Raw genomic sequence first — 25,953 nt, forward strand, 5'->3', positions numbered from 1 at the left:
ATTTTTCCTAATGAAAATTTTAAAATGTTTAATTACTATTAAAATTGTTTTAATGATAATTATTTATTTTTTTCTACATGATAATGGAAATTCATCTGGTATATTTTTTATTTTTGAGATATTTCTATAACTTCCTTTTTGTTACCTTTTTTTCAATTAATTACAAACTTTAAATAATTTCCATATTATGATAAAATTTAAATTTTGACACTTTAAAAAATTTATTATTTTTACTAATAATTTCTTTGTATAAAACTTAGTCAAATTAATCACTTTTTAAATGATAAAATAATCTCAATTTTTTCATGTATAAAATATTGACAATATTTATGCTAATTTAATATCTAAAAATAATTTTCCCTGAGGTAGGTTTTGTAGGGTGAGGAATATTAATCTTTTTAATATAAAAAAAATCCAACTCACCATAACAATATTTAGATGGTTGACTTGTTTTTTTGTAAATTATTTGTAAGGTTTTAACAACAATTTCTTATGTTCCATTTTAAAAAAATAATATCTTTCTAATAGGAAGTTTGTCTTCTTCATATAATAATTTTTTAAAAGTTTAATTATGTCTATGATATTTCCTCTAATGTCTTTGGCAAACACAAATTAAATAATTTAGAATAAACCTCTAATCCAATATTCGCTAATAAAAATGATTTTTTATTTTCTATTTTTGCGATTTTAAATATGAATTCCATTTTTGATAAATAAACTTCCATATTGCACTCCTTTATATTATATTTCTCCATTTGAAACGACTGCGCCATTGTGATGAAATCAATTTTTATTATAAATTTAACAACTTTTTACCTTTTGTACCGCAGTATATATATATTTAACAAAACAAACAATTAATCGTCGTACACAATTAATAATATATATATTTAAAATTCATCATATATTTAATTGCCTTTGAGGCTAATTGTTTCTATTACAGATTTTATAATTGTTAAAAATTAAAGTCTATTGTTTTGTATTTATCCATAAATGTAATAATATTAGTGCTGAAAACGTTACTACAAAAAAGAAACGCGTTACCGTTACTCTTTACTTCTGAAAAAAGAACGCGTTACCGTTACTCCTTACCTTTTTAAAAAAGGAACACGCTTTACTGACTATTCAAAAAAGTAACGGGTTACTCGTTACTTAAAAAATTAAATGATATATACAAATAAAATATTTAATTTTTTCCTACAATATATAATATAAATAAAGTTTTACAAAAATAATATATATTATTTATAAGATACATCTTTTTATAGCAATTTTTTATTTATATTTAGGAACAATTGATTAACAAAATCTTGATCAGACAAACAAGAGCTATTAGTGCTCAAAACAGCTTTCGCGTGCTAAACACACGTTCAGTTGGCGCAGAGGATGGGAGAGTTGAATTATATTTAATAAATAAAATTTTTAATTCGGTGTTATTATAAATATTTGAAGAATTATCTTTATTTTGAAAAAGCTTAATAGATCGATCTTCTTTCATTTCCTCATTAAAATTTTTTTATCTTTATCAGAAAATATTCTGGTATGTGTCTTGGATAAAGGAATTAAGTCTGCTCATTTTTTAAATTTACCTTTATTTATAAAATCTTTTTTAATATAGCTTACATTTAATATATTTATTTATTGTGGCTTTCGTTCTCTTCGCTACACTGCACACGGTACGATTCCCAAACAATTTATTTTAAATGGAATAGTTATATTTCATATTTAAATAAATATATTATGCTAAGCTAACCTATCTCATATTTTACTTTTAATAAACCTTTTATCGATCCGTTGTCCCACCCCCTCCTTCATTATTATATAGGATTTACCTTGTAATATACAATAAATTTATTGAATTTAAAACAAATTAAACAATAACATAAAATTTATCGAATTTAAAAACATTTAATGGTAAATCTAAATATATTACCGCGAATATAAATGATTTATCTTCAAAAAAGATACTCCAGCAGTCATCCGCCAACATATTTATACGATTCTTGCCGTGTTAAAACTTTTCGAGATTTTCTATCTGTTGATGGAACCGGTCCCCCATTTCTTCTGACACAGCACCTAAGTTTTCAGGAAAAAAATCTTTATGGGAATGAAGAAAATGGATTTTGAGGGACATTCGGCATCCCATTTCCTTATAATTTGTTAATAGATCATTAATTTTCTCACGATAGTGGGCTGATTTATGATTGCCAAGGAACGATCTGCATATCCATTTAAAAGATTCCCATGCTTTTAATTCAATGAGTAACAATTCATCTTAAAAAAAAACTGTCATTCATGAGTTTTCTTATTTGGGGGCCCACTAAAATCCCCTCTTTTATTTTTGCTTGGGAAAGCTTGGGGAAAAAATTTCTAAGGTATATCGTGGGGCCCTCGGACAATTTCTTGATAAAATTTTTGATTAGTCCTAATTTTATGTGTAACGGAGGCAACATAATCTTATTTTTAAAAACAACAGGGATATTTACGCGATTTTTTTCAAGAACGTTAGGACGATCCTCCCATTCAGATACTGTATAATGTTTTAGAGTTTCTCTGGAATTCCAGAGACAAAGAAAACACGAATGCTTGGTGTAACCTAACTGAAGGCCCGTCAGGATTGCGATCATTTTGAGATCGCAGCATATCTTAAATTCGTAAATGGAATAATTTATTTTTGACAATAAATATTTCATATTTTCATATGATTCATTTAACTAGTTGGAATAGGCGATGGGAATTGATGGCTTATAATTTCCGTTATGAAGCAAAACTGCTTTCAAGCTGTTTTTGCTTGAATCGATGAACAAGCGCCATTCATCGGGCACCAATTCAATATTAAGTTGTAAAAAAAGTTGACCTAGATTGTTGGAATAGTATAAAAAAATTTTGTAAGAGAATAAATTTTTAAACGATGCTCCACAGAATCGGTATGAAGTTCGAACTCCATTTTTTAAAATTTTAAAATCATTAAGCCTTGAGACTAAAAATTCGGACTTTCTTTTTGAAAGTTGTAAATTTCTGGTTATGTCATTTAGTTGCTCTTGTGACATAAATGGCGAATCCTCTTCGGAATGATACTCAAGATCAATATTGTCATTGTCCTGGCAACGTAATTTTTCCAGCTGCGAACTATTAAAAAAAGGAACTGTTGTATGCGTATTATATTTTACCGGATAAACAACCGACGAAATTTCAGGATAACGAATTTTCTTCTTATTTTTTTTGTTAAACCCAAATGTACTAATCGAGCAAAAATAACAATCCCACGAATGATTTCTTGCTACGTGCCAAAATGCAGGTTTCGAATAAGGCAAATATGACCTTTTTCCATTTACCCATGAATTAAAAGAATTATAACATGTTTTACATATGTAATTAGGGGCAAATGGTTTATCCAAATTGCAGAGTGGAATATTGTAATAAATTTCATAAATCCTTTGAATGATTGGAGAAATTGGACATTTTTGTGCGTGCAATATATAGCCCGCACAGATGTAACAAAATTTAGAGACACACTTTAAACAAGGGGACCTCGGCATTAATTTTTTGTAGAATATTATACAAGGAGGGAATTTGAATAATATTTAAAATCCAATTTTTAAAAAAAATGAATGGAAGAAATTAAATGTTTATGAAAAATTAAGCGCGAAAAAAAATAATTCTCCTTTCTTCCTACTCGTTATTTTGCATTATTATTTATTGCCCATACTACGGGTTCAAGGTACTCCATTGGAAAATCATATTTTGATATAAATTGATTAAAAAAACAAATATTCTTAAAAAAAAGATAAATATTAATAAAAAATATGAAAAAATTACCAATTATTGCATTTTAAATGAATTTTGCTTCAAAAATGCTCAATTCAAAAAGAGTACAAATTAAAAAAGTGAGTACAGATATCTGATTTTGGTATAAATTGATCATAAATGCATAAAATATTACTAAATAAATACAACTAAAAAAGATAAATATTAGCTTAATTTTGCTTTAAAAATGCTTTATGCAGAGAAAATTCAATAAAAGTGTACAAATTAAAAAGTTCGAAAATATCTGTACCGACAGATTTTGGTTGAATATTCATGGCATAGAGTTCTTTTTAAAACATAATTAGAATTTGAGCATATTTGAAGCACAATTATATAAAATTTATCTTCTAAAGTTAATAATTTTGATAGTAATTTAAATTGAAAACTTAAGACCCCCAAAGCGAAATTCTTTACCATTTTTCTCAAAAACCGATCGATAAAAAATTATAAAAATTAGTAAATTTATAAAGAAATATAAGTTTAACACTATCATTAATTTTCAGGGATTTTTATTCGATACTTTTTAAAATATATCCGTATAAATACCTAAATTTTACCATTTTTGATATTTCGAAAAGTTGTCTTTATACGGTAATATTTTTAAAACTTGACGTGTAGGGAAAATTTGGAAAACGGATTCGAACTCAGCGTCAAATTCTGCACCAAAATTAGTTTTTATTTTCTTCTCGCATTTTTCTTGTCACACAGTGTAAGCGGCTTACAAAACCTGAAATTGTTTAAAGTCATTTTTTTAATATTATAATAGTTATGGTGGGAGTGAGATTTCCCAAATGCGTTTTTTCTTCGCTCTCTAAAATTGAAAGAGCTGTAGCAATTGGATCCATAACCTATAAAATCATATATATATCATATTTCTTAATTAGCACTAACCATACAATATTTATCCATGAACGGTTTGTCGTTATCTGAAAATCTCTATAATTCAGATTTATGACAAGATTCGTCAAATTTTCAATCCTCCTTAATGAGGCTACTATTAATTTCACGGTGTTATAAAAAAAGTTATATCTTGATATAACCAGTTTAATCAGATATCTCCCGCTGCACAGTTTGAAGATTGCTCATTTTTACTCCACAATAGCTTAAAATTAGAAAATACAATTTTAGAGATGGTTTTAAAAGGGAATCGTTTCATGGCTTTTCAATGTCAACACTTGCAATGAGATTTAAAGTGTGTGCTGAACAGGAATAATGCTTAGATAAGTTATACAACACTATCATTAGGATTTTGTTCTTCAAATAGATCAAATAATGGCAGAGGAGGAACTATTTCATCATCCGATTCCTCTTGTTCATATACTCTAATAAATTTTTAATAAATATATTATATTTTTTTTACTTGAAAGCTTTTATATAATTTCTAGCATTGTCTATAATGCATTTAGTCACTATATTTTGTATCTTATGTGGTAAAAAAAAATTCAGAAATTATTTTTGCTAGATAATCAAATGTGTATTTTATTTGGTATAGCCTTTTACAAGCTAAACTGTCTGAAATCCTCTCAAGAATGTATGAGTGTAGTATGCCATCATCCCTAAATAAGAACCTTTCTAAAAGACAATATTACCAATCTATAAATTATATATTTTATATACCGATGATAAGATGACAAAGAATCCATAGTTGTACAGACAATTTTTGGGATACACAATAAATCCACTAATTTCTTTGCCATGGTGTCATATGCTTTGTTAATTTTTAATACGAGGGTAGGCTTGGGCATCATATTTTTAGTTGGCTGCAATTTTTTGATAATATTAATAAATGCACTTTTTACAATTGAAAATATTTGTAATTCTTCAATTACAAAATTAAAAATTAATTCATCAACAGCTGATTGTGCTGTTTTTATCTTTGATGTAGATGTATTCTGCATCTCAATGAGTGTTATTACTATTCAAATGTTCAATAATCTTTTTAATTTTTGAGGAATATACAGTCTAAAATTTTTTAATTAAAATACTAATTATTGAATTTTATTAAAAATAACTTAGGTTTTTCAACAATTGAAAGATAAATTTTTTAAAAATTTAATCGCATTTTTTAATCCCTCACTAAGCTTATTGTCAAGGAAAACATTAAAAATTGAAATTATGATTGCGAAATATAATTTTTCAATTTCTTATCTTTTTCAAAATTCAGAATTATCATTTAAAAAGGAATCAGGAAATATATCTAGGTTCAGTTCTCTAAAACAATTTCATAGTTTTATTTATAATATATATTTATTTAAAAATATATATTTATTTAAACAAAACTTTAAATTTTTTAACAATTTGAAGTTAAACTAATAGCAATACTAAAACAAGTATCTTTTTTGTTAATCTTGGGTTTTTAATGTTGGTTTCCAGCCCTATACTATAATATAATTTAATAGCTTATATTTTAATTTGATGATTAAACTTTTCAAAATATTATGAAAGAATGCTTCTTTAATGGTTATTTTATCATACCCATAATTTAATATTCTATTATTAATGTAATTTTTAAAATAATATTATACTAATTCATCTTTTTACCTTCATATGCTTTTTTAAGTTTGAACTAGACATTGAGGTTGAAATATTTGCATTGGGACATAATTTACATTTACAAAGAAGACTTAACCATAATTTTCTTTATTGATGTAAAATATGGATGGGTTAAATTATCTATTCTTAAAATAAATTATAAAATAGAATAATAATATTATTATTAACATTTACTTTGAATTTGGATTGAATATTAATTAGATTAACATTCGACTGAAAATTTAACAACGAGAATTTAAAATAAAAATGAAGGAATGGTGGTTGATATGAATTAAAAACTCGGCTTATTTTTCTTTTTTTAATATTTTTTTAAGAAAAAATTTAAAGTAACGTTTTGCGTTACCGTTACTCACCTCTAGAATAAGGTAACGAATGGCATTCTTTTTCTTCAAAAAAGTAACGACATTACTTTTTTGACGTTACTTTACAGCACTAAATAACATATTTTTCTTTACATATAGCTCAATTTTCTATATTGTTATATATTAAAGAATATATTTTTATTAATTATAATGTTAGAATTTCGATATCAAAATTATGAATTTACGAAATTTACAACAAATTAAAATAAATTAATATGCTGGGGATACGCCAATAATAAATCTCAAAATAAGCCCCCTTGATCATACCCATCATTTCAAAATCTAATGCCAGATAAGCTATATCATAGTTGGAACTAAAATTAAGTTAATATTCTAGTCCCTCGTTGGTCCACATTAAATATGATATAATTCGATAGTTATGCCAAATAAGTCAGCCCTTTATCGATCATTACAGCGGCATAGAAAATAAATCTCACCTATTATATTGCCTTCAATCCCGACGGATCTCACAAATCAAATATTATCAAAATTTAACTTTTCAAATATATTAAATTCAGTTTTAAGTATATCATGATAAAATGTCGTGTGATAAGGTGTCACATGATAAAGTGTTGAGTTATCATTTGAGTGAGTGATGAAATGTCGTCCTGATAAAGTGTTATTATGATTGTCTTATGATAAAATGTCTCCAAACCATTATTTTATAGTGATTCATTCTTACGCATTATATACATTTATATTCTATCATTTCTTTATACTTATTTTATAGTCATTGGTCTTAATAAATTCTGAAACTTAAGATATTCATAAATAACACAGAATAATTATTTTAAAATTAATTACCCCCCTCCCTCCCCATAACAAATCCCTGTGTACGTATCTGAACTGTCTACCCTATAAAATTATATGTTGCTATGTTATGTTGCTTACTTTGTTATATAACACCAGTCTACTTATAAAATTTTATTCAGCTAAGTTATACTTTGTTATTTCTTATTCATGTTTTTGTTTTAAAATACAATAAAAATTTAACCTATTTTCTTTAATATTTGTTTTAAGTTTTTAAAATATTTTCGTCTAGTTTTTATTTCTGTTTTTTAGATTTTTTATCAGATTATTGTTAATTAATAAAATATATTATGATTAATTTTAAAAATTCCAATTATAAAAAACCATAAAGAAGGATAAGATTTTCCAAACCGAAATGAACTGATAATAAATTTGTACAAAAATGACCAAAATGAAATGAAACCGTTATACCTATCGGTTTGTCACATTGTTAGAAGTTTCACACTATGATTATAAAATTATTTTATTAAAGCACACACTAACTGGTCATAGTGGTAAAGTCCTTTCGGCCAAATTTTTGGAGGGTTCAACAAAAGTGGTATCGGGAAGTTATGATAGGACTATCAAAACATGGGATCTTAATAACAAAACATGTAAATTTTTATTGTCATAATTTATAGTATATCTATTTACTATATCTGATTATCTCGTGATTGATGTAATTTCTTAAAAATTATTATAATAAACATTTGGTTTAAATTAATTATTGAAATTATAGATTTGATTATAAATTTTTTTATTAGGCCCAAAATCCAAAATGGCCTAAGGCAGAGGAACACACGCCCTTTAATCAAACTGGGGAAAATTATTTAACTGTTGTATATTAATGGTTGACTTGTGTGATTTTTAAATTGTAGATTATTCTTATTTTTTGACCGTTTTAATAAACAGACCGGGCATCTTTTACTAAATTTGGTTCTTTGATATATTATTTGTATATCTTTAAAATTAAAACAGATATAATCATATTCTTACAATTTAAAGTTATGTTTCTCTCTTTTTATGTTTTATTTTCATTTGATTAAGATAAACAAAATAATTGTTTATCGAATTTGAGATGTCATACATAAGTAAAAAAATAAATTATTTTGAGCAAAAAATTCCAATACACGCGTTTCCGAATGTCACAGATAGTTAAAGTATGTCCATTATGGCGCGAATTATTAATAACTGAAATATCTCGCAGTTTATAATGAGAAGGAATATCGGCTTGAATGATTAATTTTTTCTTGCCTTATATATTTGTATCCGTTCACAAGAAAAAGAGTGGATTTTTAGCTTCTGAATCAACCATTACCTATCTTCTACAATGTGAGATAGAGATATGTCTAAGCCTAACCTGTTAGCAATTATATCTCAACTGCTTACTTATTTGTCAAAAGGTATTTATTTAACAAGCTAGTAAGCTTTTAATCATTCATCTGATTTATCTATTACTAATGACTAAGGTCTGTACACTGCTGTGCGTCATTGCTAAAGTAGATAATCGATGGAGCGCCACACGACAACAGCATCCAGTTTTTGTAAAGAGAGTTGATAAATTGCATCAATACTTTTGTTTAGCTTACAACTTATTGACTATATTCTCAAGTATCGATTTAAATTTATCTTCATATTTTTGAAGTATAAAAGGAAATAAGAGCTCCTGATCATCTAAAATAGAATAAAATTTTTGGAAATTTTTAATTAAATAAAACGCATGATGTGAAGGCAAGTGTTTAAATTCGAAAATAAATACAAAATTATTAGTATAAATTAATATATTAATTTATATTACTATAATTTTAGAATATATTGATTGATATTATAATTTTGGAGTATGGGAAATATTTCAAAGATCAACTAAATAAAATCAAAATCGGCAAGGCATTATGAGCTTTTGGTTCTAAAGTTTTATTTAGATGGTATAAACACTTAACTTTATGGAGTCATCAATGCGCTGGTTATAATTTTAGTCCCAAAGAAATTATATCAAAAGCAAGTGGGTTAAAATTAAACGCATTGTTTGATCAAAGAATGTTAGTTCATTTGAAAAGGTGTTTTCTGAAATCAAGTAAAAAATAATTTATCTATAAATGTAACAATATTAAAGATTGTTTCTCCAATCAATGACAAAAAGTATGGAAACTATTAACAACAAAAACAAATTTTTATTATAAAGGTGAAGTTTCAAGGTTATATTATACATTGATGGATAAATTACAGGATTTAAATATCACAATCGAAATATTTTCTCCAAATTCATCAACAGATACACTTTATAATCAAACCTCATTAGAGATATTTAATGAAATTATTTCCTAAATTATTTTATTTTGAAATTTTCGTAAATCTATTTTTATAAAATAAAGTTTTCTTATATTCTAGTGTCCATTTTTATTAAAATGTAAATTTTTTCATAGACAATTTAAAAAATAATTAATCAATAATATTTTTATTTTTTTATATTTTTTTTTCCGGTCATGGATTACATTATTTGAATATTTACTGATATGATATGTTGTAATTAAATGTAGTAGCAAATAATTAATTTTTTTTTAAATTTTCACAAATTTTTCTTTTACAAATTATAATTAAAAATATATTAAAAAATAAATAAGCATATATTAAAAATGAATTAAAAAATATATATATAAAAGAACTGAGAAAAAAAAATTTATAAAAAAAGGATTCAAATCACCCTAGAGAAGAGTGAATGCTTAAAAAATTGGACCGGCAGATTTCCAGGAAAATCTGCTGACGAAGGTAAAATCCTTCATTGGGGTCCCTGAGATCTGCCTCATTTTTTTCCTATGGTTAGCATCACTTCCGAACATGCCTAGGGTATTGGTAACGATTGAGATAAACACAGTGTTGGTGAGGTAAGCTTCAATAAAAAAAAATAAGATACTCTCTTTTGTTATATTTTTTGTAAATTATATATAAATAAGCACACTATTCAAATTATATTTAGCATAACAAGATATATAATTTTAATCATTTATTTTATTCAAATATCAAGATTAATATAAATTTTTATATAATGTAAAATAAACCAATAAATATATATATTTATAGATGTGTATATAATTTAAAAAAAAAAAAATATCATTTATAAATTTAAGAAGTTCTTGAATAAATTTCTGATATTTCTTGCTTCATTAGATGATAAATTATTATCCCTGCTAAAAGAGATGTTATATCTATAGAATATAATTTTTTAAAACAAAATATTAATACTTTCTCATAAACATCAGGTATTCCCTTAATGATATTTTGATGTTGCGTAGATGACATATAGTCTTGACTATTATCTCATCATGAGCTATGTCAATTCCATAGATCTATTAAGAAGCTCCAATTTATTAACAATACCTCCAAAACTTATTATATTTACACGTTCATGTGATAACTCCTATTATATTTTCTTTTCTCTAACGATAAATTATTTTTGGGATAAGACAATGGAAAAACATCATCTGCTACCATGGCATATCTTTAATAGATCCTGGAAATGGTATTAGGATAAGGTGAGTCAAGTGTATGGTTCAGAATTTCTATATATTAATTTTACTATTATTATAATGGAATATTATATATATTATTGAAAATAAATATCAGTAAATGATTATATAGAATGAACATAATATAACCTCTATACAGGAGCTATTTCTAAAACCATCACTTTGCTTCCCATATAAATTTTCTATTGTAATTTCTTAGAGCTAACAACACAATAGAGAATCTATGCTTATAACTGAGATGCTGAGCAGAGAATCACTAAGCTATGCAGGATTTGGATATCCTTGTACTAAATGCCTTCCAGATATAAGATACCTTTTATTTAAATAATTTTATTTTAAATTGAATTGAATTATTTTACCTTAAGGTAAACAAACAATCTATCCTCTCATTAATCTGCTTGTTGCAGTTTATCACTTTAAGATTGATATCATCATAGATTAGGCTCAGAATATAGGAGAAAGTTGTTCACCGCATCCTTGTATAGCTAAAGAAGAGATGTTCTCCTTTTAAAATAATATATTTCAAGAATAAATAACTTTGGATAAATATTTTAGAGGTTTTCCCTCCCTTCTTGATAGATTTGTTGTTCGCCCTTTTTTAATAAATACAAAAAGGATAATAATTGTTAATTTTCCCCAAAATTCTCCATTTTATTTAAAAAAAATAAATCACCTTCAATTTAAACAGTGGATGCGTTACGTTTTTTAAAATTAAAAACGTACTCCAAACGCATACGCTCAATATGTTCGTTCGCACTATAATAGTATAACACCCTGGCCATATCTGCAAAATTTTCTATAAAAAGTAGTAATTGTTTTGTTTATTGGCTCTTGTGCTTTTTTCACCTACTCAATATTTTTTGATGTTATGATACCATTAATTATGTCCTAAGTACTCTACATTTATTTTGAAAAATTTACATTTTTCTACCTTTAACCTGATGCCATTTTTCGCAAAACATTTTAGTACTTTTATAAAATTTATTTTATGTTGTCTATTTTTTCTTGTTACTATAATGTCATCTAAATAACAAGCTACTCCTTAACCTTTAATAAACTATCGAAACCCATTGAAATATTGCAGGGTAGGACGATATACCAAATGGTAACCTAATATACTTAAATAATTATCAATGTATATTAATTACCAGATATTTTTATAATTCCTCCTCTTTCATTTTGGAATTCAAATAGGTTCAATAATGAAAATTTTTCTTCTTTTTCCAAACTAGCTAATAATCTTAGATTCGTGGTATTGGGTACAAATTAATATTGATTTATAGTTCTTTTAATCACTAAATATTCGAAACATCTTATTTTTCTTTTGAATAATCACTATGGGTGAAATATAAAGAGAATGATTAATTTTTTCTATTACTCCTATTTGTAACAGTCTGTCTAACTTTTCAACTTTTTTTTAGGGCACACGGGTTTTACATAAATTTGGTTCATATGTATTTGAAGTCTCTAAAACATCCCAATTCTTTCTAAAGAATCGAGGAAATTCATTTTATATGTTAATGTTATATATTTGCTTTTTGTTACAGTCATCTTTAATAATTTCATTAACCATTTTCTTCCAAGTAGATTTTTCTTTTGTAATTATGACAGGTAGTTCTAACGTTCGTCCTACATATAATAATTTTACTCTAGTATGGCTACTATTGGTATATTTGAACCTGTATAGATTTTGAGTTTTAGCATCTAAATTTTATTCTAAGCCGATAAATTGGATTTTCCAATCTGTTTTCTTACCTCGTTGTCATTTATTTTTATATCTACCATAAATTCTGCATTATAACCGTTTATTGCTTTATCAATAAAATTAGCTGATTTTTTAATACATACCCGAGCAATGTGGCCGATTCTGATGTATTTGTAATTGTAGTAATACTTTATATTTTAATTGTCTTTTATTTATAATTTTATATTATCTGTTTTTATATTGTTTTACGGCTATAAATAAAATATTTAAATTATCGTTAAATGTAAAAGTTAATAATGGAAGATATATATATAACTTCCTTGTTAAATAATTAAACATACTATATAAATGATATTATTTTACAAAATTTAACCGTTGTTTGATTTAATAAAGATACTTCTGATATTCATAATTCTGAGCTAATTCCTACATGATAGAGAATAAGGGCACCAGCTTTTTGCCAGCTAGCGTGAAAGTAGTTCCGTATAATTTTTGCCCTCGCATTATATGGTACTTAAGACTTTATCTTTGGTATGCTACTAAAGATGAAGTGCCGCTTATTAAAGGAAAAATTGATGATTAGACTCGACTTGAAAAGAATGCTCATATATTCCTGCGCTCGCATGGGATTTTAAAGAAGAAGAGCTGCTTATTTTTAAAAAAATAGATTTTTTTGTTCAATTCGATTCCAAATCCCTTCATATATAACAATTGTTAGTATAATTGTATTATGGTAAGTTTTAAAAATATTTAAATTATCGTTAAATGTAAAAGCTAATATAATGGGAGATTTATATATTAACTTTCTTGTTAAATAATTAAACACTATATGAATGATATTATTTTATACCATTAGAGATATAATTTTTTTTTTCAAAATCAGGTTATAGAAATTTTATCGTTGATTTAATCTAGATAATCCTGATATTCTTAATTCTGAACTAATTCCTAGAGTAATATTTTGCATTCTTGAATGGCTAATTCTATTATCTATGATTTCTCTCTCATGAATGGCATGGATTTATTTTTTTGTGTTTGTTATTTGTATTACTGTTATAATTACTATATTGTTTTGACTGTATTATTATCATTAACGTTTTTTTATTATTTATATTATTATGTTCATTTTCTAATTGATCGATTGTAATTTCATCTCTTTGTATATATTTAGTAGCTGTTTTTAAGGCGGTAGCTATTTGAATGGCTTTATAAATATCTAAATGGATAATAATCTTTATAATCTTTTGGAAGTTTTTAGTCCAAATATATATTTATCCCTTAATGCGGTATTCAAGTAATCTCTAAAATCACATGCCATGGCTAACTTTCGTAGGTTCTCTATCTAGTCTATTCATCTTTCAACATTTTTTTGTTTATATTAGTAAAAGCTATATCTTTCTATAATTATATTGAGTTAGTTGTGAAAATATTTTATTATAATATGTATTTTTATTGCTTCGTTGTTTCCCAGACTATCAAGCGTACATAAGTTTACTAGTATTTTATACATAGCCTATTTTTCACTTTTATGAAGATATTAAAAATTGTTATATTTTAAATATCTTCAGAGTTGTTAACGCTCCTTTTTAAAAGTAGCTAACTCCCGCTCTAAGTAATGGAGTGCCACATAGCCGCTCCTTGATTTTCATTTTTTGAAAGTACACCAAACAATTTTTTTTATCAAAATTTTTTTATTTATATTAAATGATATTTCAAAATATTTATAATCTTTTATTAGCTTTTAAATTAATAAATTTTCTAAATTTGAATCTAAAATCCGCGCCTCTTCCCTTTAAATTTTTTTTAGCAATACTAAACAGGAACACTAGAGGAAAGCGGGGTATTATATTTTATAAAAATATTTTTTAATTCAATAAATTTATCAAAAATAGTAATTTTGATATCATTATTTAAAAATATTTGTCCAATATATTTTCTTCCTGATGATCAATTTCATGGAATTTAAAAAAAAATCTTCCAAATCATATGCAGGGTTCCCGTGAACTAGCAACTATTTTTGCATCAGGAATTTGTTTTCTTAAAAAATTAATTAATTTGTATTTTAGTTTCATTGTTTATGCATTTTTTATCCATTCCCAATTTAATTTGAATGCTGGATGGATAATAGCAGTAATGATGCAATGATATTTTCATCATTATAAACATTTGAAAATCTGCAATATAGCCATTTAAATAAATAATTTATTTTTTATTATAAACCTTTTATTAATAACGCTTATAAGAGACTCTACAAGAGGTTGAAAAAACTCTAAATCTGTTAAGTCATTTATTTTTGAAGTAAGTTTAGAAATTGATGTTAAGAAACTTATCTACATGAAGCTCCCCTTAAAGGATTTTAGGGCTTTTGCCAAAGGCTCCATAACCTAAAATTTATTTCAATAAGATAACGATTATATTAATATTTACTTGGCTATATTCTTTAATAAATTTACGTTCTTGAGAGTTATAAAGTAAAAGCCCATGATTTGTTTTTCATTTTAAAAACCATTTTTTATCATATATCTATAAAATGAATATTAATATGACTTACAAGATTTTCCAAGAAATTTTCAATATAAAAAAAAAGAAAAACTTGATGTTTAATATTTTAAATGATTAGATGAAAAATCAATATAAAATTTCAACATTTAAATGCATTAAATAAAATAAAATTTCATTTTTATTGAATTTTAATTAACAAATAAATAGATTAATTAATATTTAAAAAATAATTTAATTTATACATTAAATTTAACAGAGCATAGGAGCTAGCTCCCGCTCCTGATTTTTAACCAGGTTTTTTGTAAAAATGTAGCGGCGCTACAGGAGCCGCTCCTTAACAACATATTATTAATCTATGTAAATTAAATTTGACTCTTAATGATTTCAGTGGCTGCCATTTTGATATTTACCTTAATTGTAAGTAGGAAAATATTATTATTTTTTTTAAAATCTCGACTTGAATTTGTAATTAAAAAAAAACTATTTATTATTTTAAATAAAATCTTTCTTAAATATCAGATAAAAATATAAGGTTAATTATCTTAAATACATAACAGATTTAGTTAATAATTAAAATTATAAAGAAAATTTTTAACGCAAATATATAATTGGTAATCTAAAAAGTCATAATTAAACAGCAAATTTTCTATATATTCAACAATCCATTTTCGAATCGGATGCTTTATTACTTTCCAATAATAAAAAGAAATGAACATAAAGGAAGATATTACACAAAGAGCGTGTGTAATTCTTACATCTAGTGTTGTTAAATGACTAATTTTAGTCGACTAAAACTCTACTCAAGTCTAAGTCGAAAAATTGACTTTTAATCCAATTATCCATATTAGTCAACTAATTGTCGACCAATTTAGTTGACTATTTAATTGTGGCATTCTTTTATATGACCCGTTTTGGTTATTATTAATATGACAAATTCTGAAAAAAAAAATTTTGATTTTTTATTCCTTTGTGGGTATAAAAATAAATTTTTTAAAAAATCAAAATAAAACATATATTGTGCCTAGTTTCTTAAAAATAAATATATTCTACCAAAAATAAATATATTAGCGTTAATCGACTATTTTGGTCATTCGACTTTTTGGTTGGGTTACTCGACCACGACTTTTAATCATGGTCGGGAGAGGTCGGACGTACTCTACTAATTAAATACACTACTTATAACGGTACTTAATTGTACGTTTAATGAGATAAAATTTGTATAATTATTTTAAATAAATTACTAAATAAAATCTTGTAATTACCAACAAAAAACCTCAACTCGACCTCGTTTCTATTTGGAATTCGACTTATGACATGCTTGTGAATTTAGACGAAAATTAGGCATTTAATATTCTGATATTTTATTGGAAGATAGTCAGGTGTAATTTATAAATGAATTTGTGAATGGTTTTACACCTTCATATATGCGCACCAAAAAGTTGCAATAAGGGCGAAAATTTATAAAAAATCAAAATGGATTCGCTACGATTTTTTATTTGGAATTCTTAGGTGTGAGAGTTTTAACCAGGGATCCAAACCTAACCTGAGCCGAAACGTTAAGCTGCTAAAATTGATATTTTTTATCGAACTTAAACCGCTAAAATAATTTCTAGCCGAACCTGAACCGAACCGCTAAAATGTCTCTGAACCGGTTCGAGCCTCATGATTTTATGCCTATAAAATAATGTGTAAGTTATTACTAGTATATTGCAAAAATTTTAATTATATTCGAATTGTTTTAAAGATTATTATCAATCACATTTGATTGTTAAGTGTCAGTCATAATTTTTATAAACTCCATTTTATAGTATTTTTTAAATATTTTAAGATTATAAATTATAATGCCTAGAGAAAATAAATCCAATATATAAATTATTTATATATAGTATTATAAATGACACATCAAAATGTAATATTACTGATTGTTAAATAAATATGAAAGGCCATCATAATTCTTTAGCGTCACAAAAAAAACCACCATCTAGAATTTGATAAAATTAACAAAATATCACAACAAAAGCCTAATAAAATAAAAAAGTTTAAGATATCATCAAGTCAACAGACGATAGAAGAAGCATTAAAGGAACAAACAATATCAATAAAACTAAATAAAAAAATAATAATCGAAGATTGTAATGAGTTGGTCACTTTTAATGGCAGACCATTCAAATTAATCGATGATAGCGGTTTTAAAAAAATTCTTGATCCATAGAAGCCGTGGGTAAAATTAAGATTCTCAAAATATTTAATCTAATGTTGCAGAATAAGTTTTAAGTATTTGGTAAAATTTAATCAAAGAAATAAATATTATAGTTAATTATTCTAAAGAACCTAGGTTAAATAAAACTGAATATTTTAAACGAAATCAGAGTAATCGATTCCCAGAATTATGTAAATTGTTTGATATCATACTGACAGTGTCAGCTACCCAAGTGAGTGTGGAAAGATGTTTTTTTCAACAATTAAATTTATGCTATCTCTTTATAGATTTAATTTGAGTGAGACAAATCATGAAAATATATTAATTGTGCCTCCTAATAAAAAAAATTTAAGTAAATAAAGTTAAATATTGTTCATATTAAAATTAATCATTGATATTTATTTTTATGATTTATAATTTAAATATTATTTTATATCTGCAATTAATAAAAATGAAGGTTTGTATGTTTTTTATTTTGTTTTTTATTTTAATGATAAAATAAAAAAATATACCCCCCTCCCTATACATAATTCGAATGTAGATTTGAATACAAAAATGTTCAAACCGGTTTTTAGAAGTTCGAACCGAACCGATATATTTATTTTTTACGAACCGAATCTGAACCTTGAACCGTTATTTTTATCCGAACCTGAACCGAACCTATATTTGTTTCGGTTTGAATCCCTGGTTTTAACAATTATTACATGATAACGATTTTATCGGCTCTTTTTATGGATTCAGGAATTTTTGAGATTTCCACTTTAATCAGTATCGCAGAGAGTACGACTCGTTGGCATAGTGCCTCTGAGTGAACAATAGCGTTTATATTAGTGTCAAAGAAACATTACTCAATCAATAAATATTTCAAGCCTCTATATTTTGGATACAGATAGGAGAAATAGTTGATTCTATTTATGTTATATTTTTGGCGGAAAATCAGGGTATTTAAATCACCTAAAACAAAGATTTCATAACTTTGCTAGTATTTCGTAATAAACCTAAGGGATAAATATAATATGACGCGGGCTTAAATTTACTTTTGAATTAACGGGAAAAATATATTATACTAAGGAGGATAGGGGAGGGGGGGGGGTATGTAAGAAAGTGGAAGGGTAAAATAATATAAGTAGAAGCGGCGAGAACAATTACACTTTAATATGATCAAAAAAATAATTAACCCAAAGTAGCAAATGCACTAATCTCGTCAGAAAAAAATAATGCTAATCTAAACGTTACTGTTCACTTTAATGCGCTCTACCAACTAATCTTATTCTTTGTGAAACATATAGAGAGAAAGATTTTAGTGAAGCGAACTGGTATTTAGTTTTTATTTTAGAATTCAATGAACAAATTTAAATTATATCAATTAATCAGTTGAAAAATCATATAACTGAGGGTTTAATATTCATTTTCTGCTCATATTTTTAATTTCCCTGAAATAATTTAACAAAATACAGTCAAAATTATTAAAAGTAACAATAATTAAAAATTCAGAGGTGAAATATTGAAAAATAAATCCCTATCGGCTCAAAAAATTCCGGGCCGAACTTCAAAGTTTAATTTTTTTTTTAAATATATAATAAATTTACCCGATCCAATGTATAAATTCTTCAATCGAAAGAGTGCTGATTACAATTCACAATTTTGGACTAATAAATGTCAAAGAAAGAAAGATTTCTAAATTTATAATAAAGTTTTTTTTATTATGCAATTAATAAATCGTGACAGCGAGAATAATCCAAGTGGATAATATTATAATTTTATAACTTTTTTGTAATTAAATTTAGTCAGCTTAATCTATGTTTGAAATTAGGGATCCAAACCGAACCTGAACTAAATCATTAAACAGCTAAAAACCGGTATTTTTTATCGAACATATACCGCTAAAAAATTTCTAGCCGAACCTAAACCGAACCGCTAAAATGCCTCTGAACCGGTTAGAGTAATAAGTTATTACAAGTATATTGTAAAATTTTTAATTATATTCGAATTGTTTTAAAAATTATTATCAATCACATTTGATTGATAAGTGTCAGTCTTAATTTTTATAAACTTTAGTATATTGCTATTTTACAATTTTTTCAAAATATTTTAAGCTTATAAATTATAATGCCTAGAGAAAAATTAAATCCAATATATAAATTATTTACATATATAGTATAAATGGCACTCCTAATTTTTCCAGCCCGTCCCGGCCCGAAATTTTTTTTAAAAAGTTTTGCCTGTCCCCGATTTTTTTTGAAAAAATTTACCGGCCCGGCCCGAATTTATTTAAATATAGAAATTAATTTTTATAATTACTCAAAATAAACGATATATCTTATATGTCGTCTAGTTTCTATAAATAAAATTAAATATTTTTATTTTACATAAAAAATTCAACATAAAGATAATTAAAAATATTTTAACAAATTTCTAAGGCCCGACTCGACCCTGCCCGAATTTTCTTAAAATATTAGGCCTGACCCAGACCGAACCCGATTTTTTTCGGGCCGGGCCTACTTTTGCAGATCTTTAAATGACACATCAAATCTGATATCATACTGGCAGTGCCGGCTACCCAAGTTATTGTGGAAAGATGTTTTTCAACAATTAAATTTATATTATCTACTTATAATGTAATTTGTGAGACGAATTTTGAAAAATAAAAAAAATTTAAGTAAATGTTCATATTAAAATTAATCATTGATATTTATTTGTTATATTTTTAAATTATATATTATTTTATGTGAAATTAATAAAAATGAAGGTTTTATTATTTTTTATTTTAATTATGAAATTAAAAAAAATATTCTTGTATATACATAATTCGAATGTAGATTTGAATATAAAAGTGTTCAAAGCGGTTTTTAAACGTTTGTTTGAACCGAATCGATAATTTTATTTTTTACGAACAGAACCTGAACCTTGAACCATTATTTTTATCCGAACCGATATTCGTTTCGGTTAGGATCTCTGATTGAAATATGCTTATTTTTGCTATTATTAACTTTATAAAAACAAGGCATCAAAACTTTATTTGCAGGATCAAGTTGTAACGATTTAGTAGTTGTAGAAAAAGGAGGGAATTGCATTATTAGTGGTCACATAGATAAGAAAGTTCGAATTTGGGATGTGAGGATTAATACATCATCTATTAGCAATAGTACTCCCGTGTTTGAAATATCTTTAGCTGATAAAATCACCTCGGTGGATTTGAATAATGGTATGTTTTTTTTACATGCTAACTTTCAAAAAATGGTGGGTATTTTACACATATTGAAATTAATTTCCATCAAACCTTTCGAAAACAGAGAGGGCGAGGAAATTGGATTTAAAATAATAAAATAAATTGTGGAAAAAGATTAAATATGAAATAAAAAATAAATTAAACGGGAAAAATTTAAATAAATCATGTCAAATACCTTTTTTGATCGTAGATATGGAAATAAACTATTGTCATAAGATTAAAATCTTTCAAAACAATTTTTGATATTTCAAAAAGGAGATATTGAATAAAAATGGGAATTCCATTAAAGGAATAACCAATTTTTAAATTTGTGGAATCAATAATGTCAAAAATAATGAACTTGGAATGGATTAGTTTGCAGGCTAGGAAGATAAACCTTTTAAAAAATCTTAATTGACTAGGTTGTGCTTACTTTTAATTAGCTTTATCTTTATAAAGTACTATAAGATAAATAACTAATTCAAGTATAATCATATAACTTGTAGTTTATGTTGATCACTTTATAGGATTTTACATGAAATAATTATAATCACTTATAAATTTTTCAATGTTTAGTAAATATATTAATTTTCAGATCAAACAAATATACTAGTTAGTTGTAGAGATGACATCCTAAAGATTTTTGACATACGATTCAATAATTTTGAAAGCAAATTTGGATCGAATTTTGACAATGATGAAAATAGATCCATAACGTAATATTATAATTTCTTATTTATTTGTCAGAGTCCTGCAGAGCTCTCAAACCCGGGCTATTGTAATGTTGTAGATATCCTCAGTGAAATATTGCAATTCCATCTACCACGGATATTTCTCATATTAAATAGAGTTTAGACAGTTACTATTATAATTTGTTGCTATGATTTAAAAAATTATCCATATGCCCTCCCACTCTTTTATGGGCCTAGGCTCGCTTTTAAGGCAGAATATCTCCCAATTTATTTTTATATGTTATATTTGGAATGGATATTATCTAGACAATTTATATTTCGAAATAAATGATGACAAAATCAAGGTATTCAATATTATCATAATCACGATTTTATTGCTCGTAGAGGATTTTGTTTTTTTATTTTATATATGTTATTCATCAGGATAATTTCATCGAGAAATTTTTGTCGCAAGTATTAGTATCAATTTTTGCATATATAAAATAAATCATTTTCGTAATAGAGGATCCTCATTATTTTTATTTTTCAAAATAGTTTAATGAAATTGAAAATTTTTCTCCTCGATTATGAAGAAAAAAAATTATTGTGAATTTTATTATCGGGCTGAGAAAAAATAATTTTACAAACCTCTTCTAGATCTTATTTTGCAGGACTCTGTTATATTTAAGAAAAAGTTAATTGCACTTAATTTTTAACATAGCAATTTGAAAGCGGATGGATTTCACATTTCTTTTGATTGGACCCGCTCCTGCTTTAGTTCAGACAATACTATGGTCAGTTGTGGAAATTTTGATGGATCAATTTACATCTGGCACTGTTACAATGGAAATCACTTTAAAATCAATTCTGATAACAAGTAGTAACAGTTGGTTCGGAATTATTTTTAAATCTATACTTTTAAATTATAAATTTTGAATATTATCCTAAGATATATTTTTATTATAATCAGCGCCGTGCCGAGACTTTTGACGTCCATGGGTAGACCAATTTGGCGACCCAATTTATCTAAGCTTATTTGAAAATTTTTTCTAATCTGAAAACAGAGTTGTTAAAGGATCGAATCAAAAGATCGCCGATCCTGGATTCGATCCTAAATTTGTCAATTTTCCCGGATTTTTGATCCTAACTTAAATTGATCGGGATCGAGATCATTTTTTTAAATTTTCCATCCCGTTCCTTTTAAAAATTAATTTTTACTTATAAAAAGCAATAAATAAAATAAAAATTTTGAAAATTAAATTATATTTTTTTTATCACATTTTATCCACTTTCATTCCACCATATTTATATTTCAACAATTTCCTATATTTTATCTAGAACGAGATTTAGAGCCTACAAGTTTTATTTATTTTATATTATATATATAATATAAATAAATTCTAGGTTTTAATAATTTCTTACATTATAGATTTAGAAGATAATACATCTATTATTGATGTGACATCAGATATAAGTGAATGAGAATCTTTTACCATTTCATAATTTGTGTAAGTATTTTACTTTATATGAAATGGTTGGAAGTAATTCTCTTTATGTAAGAACAAAATATCTTCTTCAAAGATTAGTAAACCTCAAAAGGAATTTAGAAATAATTCTTTTAAAAATAGAGCTAATATTATTTATTTGTGAAGATCATAACAAAATGCATATAAGAATTATTTACAATAATTAATTAAATATCTATTGATGTGTTAATAAGGGCTAAATTTTGCAGATACCTGATTTATATCAATGAACACTTATTTAATAATAAATTAATTATTTCCTTCATTGTATGATGGCAGTAACATATTGGCAGCAATAATTCACCCAAAATTTAAGCTAAATTGGCCTTATATTAATCTGCCACAAAATCTATTGGTAAAAGAAAGGTTAAATGCCTATTTGGAAATATGCAGGATCAACCACATGCAGATGCTTCAAATGAATGTAAGGATGAAATAGATTATTTTTTGTAAAAAATTCTTCACAAAATGCTCGTCCCATTAATATTTATATTTTATTCAAATGATTATTCAATGAATATTATAATACTTATGTTAATTTAAAAAATATATTTATTGAATATAACACACCTTTGCCATTAAGCGCTCCTGTGGAGCGCTTATTTAGCAAAGCTAAACATTTGAAAGACGTGGATGTTTAATGATAATAACTTGGAAAAAATTTTATAATTAAAGGCTAATTTTAATTATAAATAAATATATTCTAATTATATTATATTATTCAATTACAATAAATTTATACCATATTTAATTTATATTTATATTAGTTAATTTTGCATTGATCAGAAATTTCATTTAGAAATTTAAATAAGAAAAGGATCGTGATCGCGATCCTTTTAAAAAAAAGATCGATCCTGAATTTCGATCCTCATTTTTGAAAATATCGTGATCGGGATTCGATCTTTTTAAAAAGATCGATTAACAAGCCTGTCTGAAAATAAAAACTATGCATGTAATATGGTAAAATTTATTATGAGTAACGAATATTAAAAATTAATATTGCATGACCATGTATATAATCACAGCTTTATATAATCATTAAAAAATAGATGTTTAAACATTTATCCTCATCATTATATTTGCTAAAGAGGATATTAAGTCAGTACAATCTAACAACGATGCAATGCCATTTTCGATTTAAAATAGGGATATTTTTCTTACTACATGCAGGATCTTAAGTAAGTCTTGATTAGTTTTAACTTTCAGAATCTGCTTTCAATCTATACCACGACATTTGGAATGATTAAAATAACCCTCAAAACAATAGATATATTTGGCAGGGATTCCTATTAGTGTAAATATAGCCCAAGATTTCTAGAGGACATTTATGTTCTCTTACACAATATATTTATTAAAATTTTAATTCAGGTAATATATCAGACAAATTAATATCGTTTTCCAACGAATCCTCACCCGTTAATAAAATATTTAACCTATAAATATATTTTAGCTCCATTTCAGTCGAATTTACCAATATTGGTATATCGAATAAAAACCCAAAGTCATCCTTGAAAGGTAACTGTTTAAACGTTCTTTCAAAGAAATCTTCGCTTGATCGAGTAATACGTTAAAAAATTTAATTATATCGATGTGTTCATTATCGATATCGATTATTTCTGCAATTTCAGATGTGGCGCATGATGTACCTTCCTTTATTTTAAGTGTTTTAATAGAGTCCCTTTTTGAAAATTAATAAATTCAGCTTCTTTCTTTTTCGTTTCTCAGCACCTATATTAAATTTATTTCCCTGTTCTTCATTTTAATGGCCTATGAAATAAAAGATCATGGTACTTTCTAACAATTCAGTTCACTAAAACAGTATTTTTATTAATCTAGTTTATCATTTTTTGCTCTGAAACTAGTATATAATATATATTAAATTACACATCTAATGGTCAAATCTATTAAAATAACTCAATTTAGATAAGATCAATTTAAAGTATAAACACCCATAAAGATTATGTATTAAATGAAAACTATGTGTAAACATTCTATTATCTATTTCAAAATTCAGATTTAAAAATTAATAAAATATAGGTCTATCTAATTTTTATAAATCATTATATTTTTACCCTTAATTTACATATGGCCTTACAAAATTAATTATATTTCAACTAGATCTTTAATTTGGGGTTTTATAGAATATGATCATTTTATTTTTGACTATTTTAGTCGTTAAGGTTAATTTCTTTAAAAATATTAATTGCATTTTTTCAGAAAATCAAACAAGTAACAAAATTTGGTGGCCCTTAAAATCATCAAATTTCGGCAACGGTACGGGCCTGATTGTAATTTATAAATTTTAAATGTTATTTTATGCATAATTAATTTATAATATCTTGTTTTTTAGCACAAACGCCCCAACAATGTGCACTAAATGGAGCTTATTTGGAAATTTTTTTATAACATGCGATTACAAAAAAAGAATAACTGTTTGGTCATGATAATTTAAATAATATATGAAATATATTTGATAGTTCATTTTATTATAATTTTGTATTATTATATTCATTATAAACTATTTATTAAGTAAAATATAATAAAATTTTATTTATCAATCATAAGATTTTCATTGTTTTTTTTATGATGGCGTTGCTCCCTTAAAAACTCTTTTGCTTTTGCTTGTTCAATTAAACTAAATTTATTTACTATTGGCTTAACTTTAAATATACTATCCAATAATCTAAAGTCATTCTTTAAATCAATATTCATGCCTTGAAAAGTTGTGAGAGGCATATCTTCATCTAAAATAATTAAATTATCATTTTGTATATATTGTGAGTTTCCTCTTTTTTTAATAAGACTAGGTCTCAATTTGGGGCTTCTCCTAGCTCTATTAAATATTTTTAATTCAGGACGTGTCATTGCATTTGATCTAATAGGCGATATATTCAGCATATCATACTAGCATTAAAATATAATATAATTAGTTTTAAAAATTTGTAAAATACCTTTTGAGTGTCAATTTTTTTTATAGAGAATTCAGCTGCAGTTGCCATTTCAGACTTAGAAATACTCTCATCTTCCAGTATAATCAAATCTGATCTATCTATAGATAAAATAGGTGTCTTAATATTAACACTATCTTCATAGTCCGAAAAGTTTG

At 25.4% G+C, this 25,953-nt stretch overlaps 1 protein-coding gene across 5 annotated transcripts in view; it reads left to right on the forward strand.

Annotated features, from left to right (window-relative positions):
• Positions 1-25,320, forward strand: part of LOC135927629 (autophagy-related protein 16-1-like) — a 115,373-nt gene extending 90,053 nt beyond the window's left edge. For 2 of the 5 annotated variants that reach the window (XM_065463743.1, XM_065463744.1), the window contains 5 exons: positions 8,005-8,125; positions 20,447-20,647; positions 21,246-21,366; positions 22,043-22,198; positions 25,198-25,320. In XM_065463743.1, the coding sequence (XP_065319815.1) occupies positions 8,005-8,125; positions 20,447-20,647; positions 21,246-21,366; positions 22,043-22,198; positions 25,198-25,291 (693 nt within the window). In that variant the 3' untranslated portion in view covers positions 25,292-25,320. Of the gene's footprint in view, positions 1-8,004; positions 8,126-20,446; positions 20,648-21,245; positions 21,367-22,042; positions 22,212-25,197 lie in introns of all 5 variants that reach the window. The other 3 variants (XM_065463746.1, XM_065463747.1, XM_065463745.1) reach the window with 2 other exon arrangements.
• Positions 25,321-25,953: the final 633 nt, after the last annotated feature.

The sequence above is a fragment of the Gordionus sp. m RMFG-2023 genome, chromosome 3, assembly GCF_954871325.1.
Source record: "Gordionus sp. m RMFG-2023 chromosome 3, tfGorSpeb1-WG-v2, whole genome shotgun sequence".
In the NCBI taxonomy this organism is placed as follows: domain Eukaryota; kingdom Metazoa; phylum Nematomorpha; class Gordioida; order Chordodea; family Parachordodidae; genus Gordionus; species Gordionus sp. m RMFG-2023.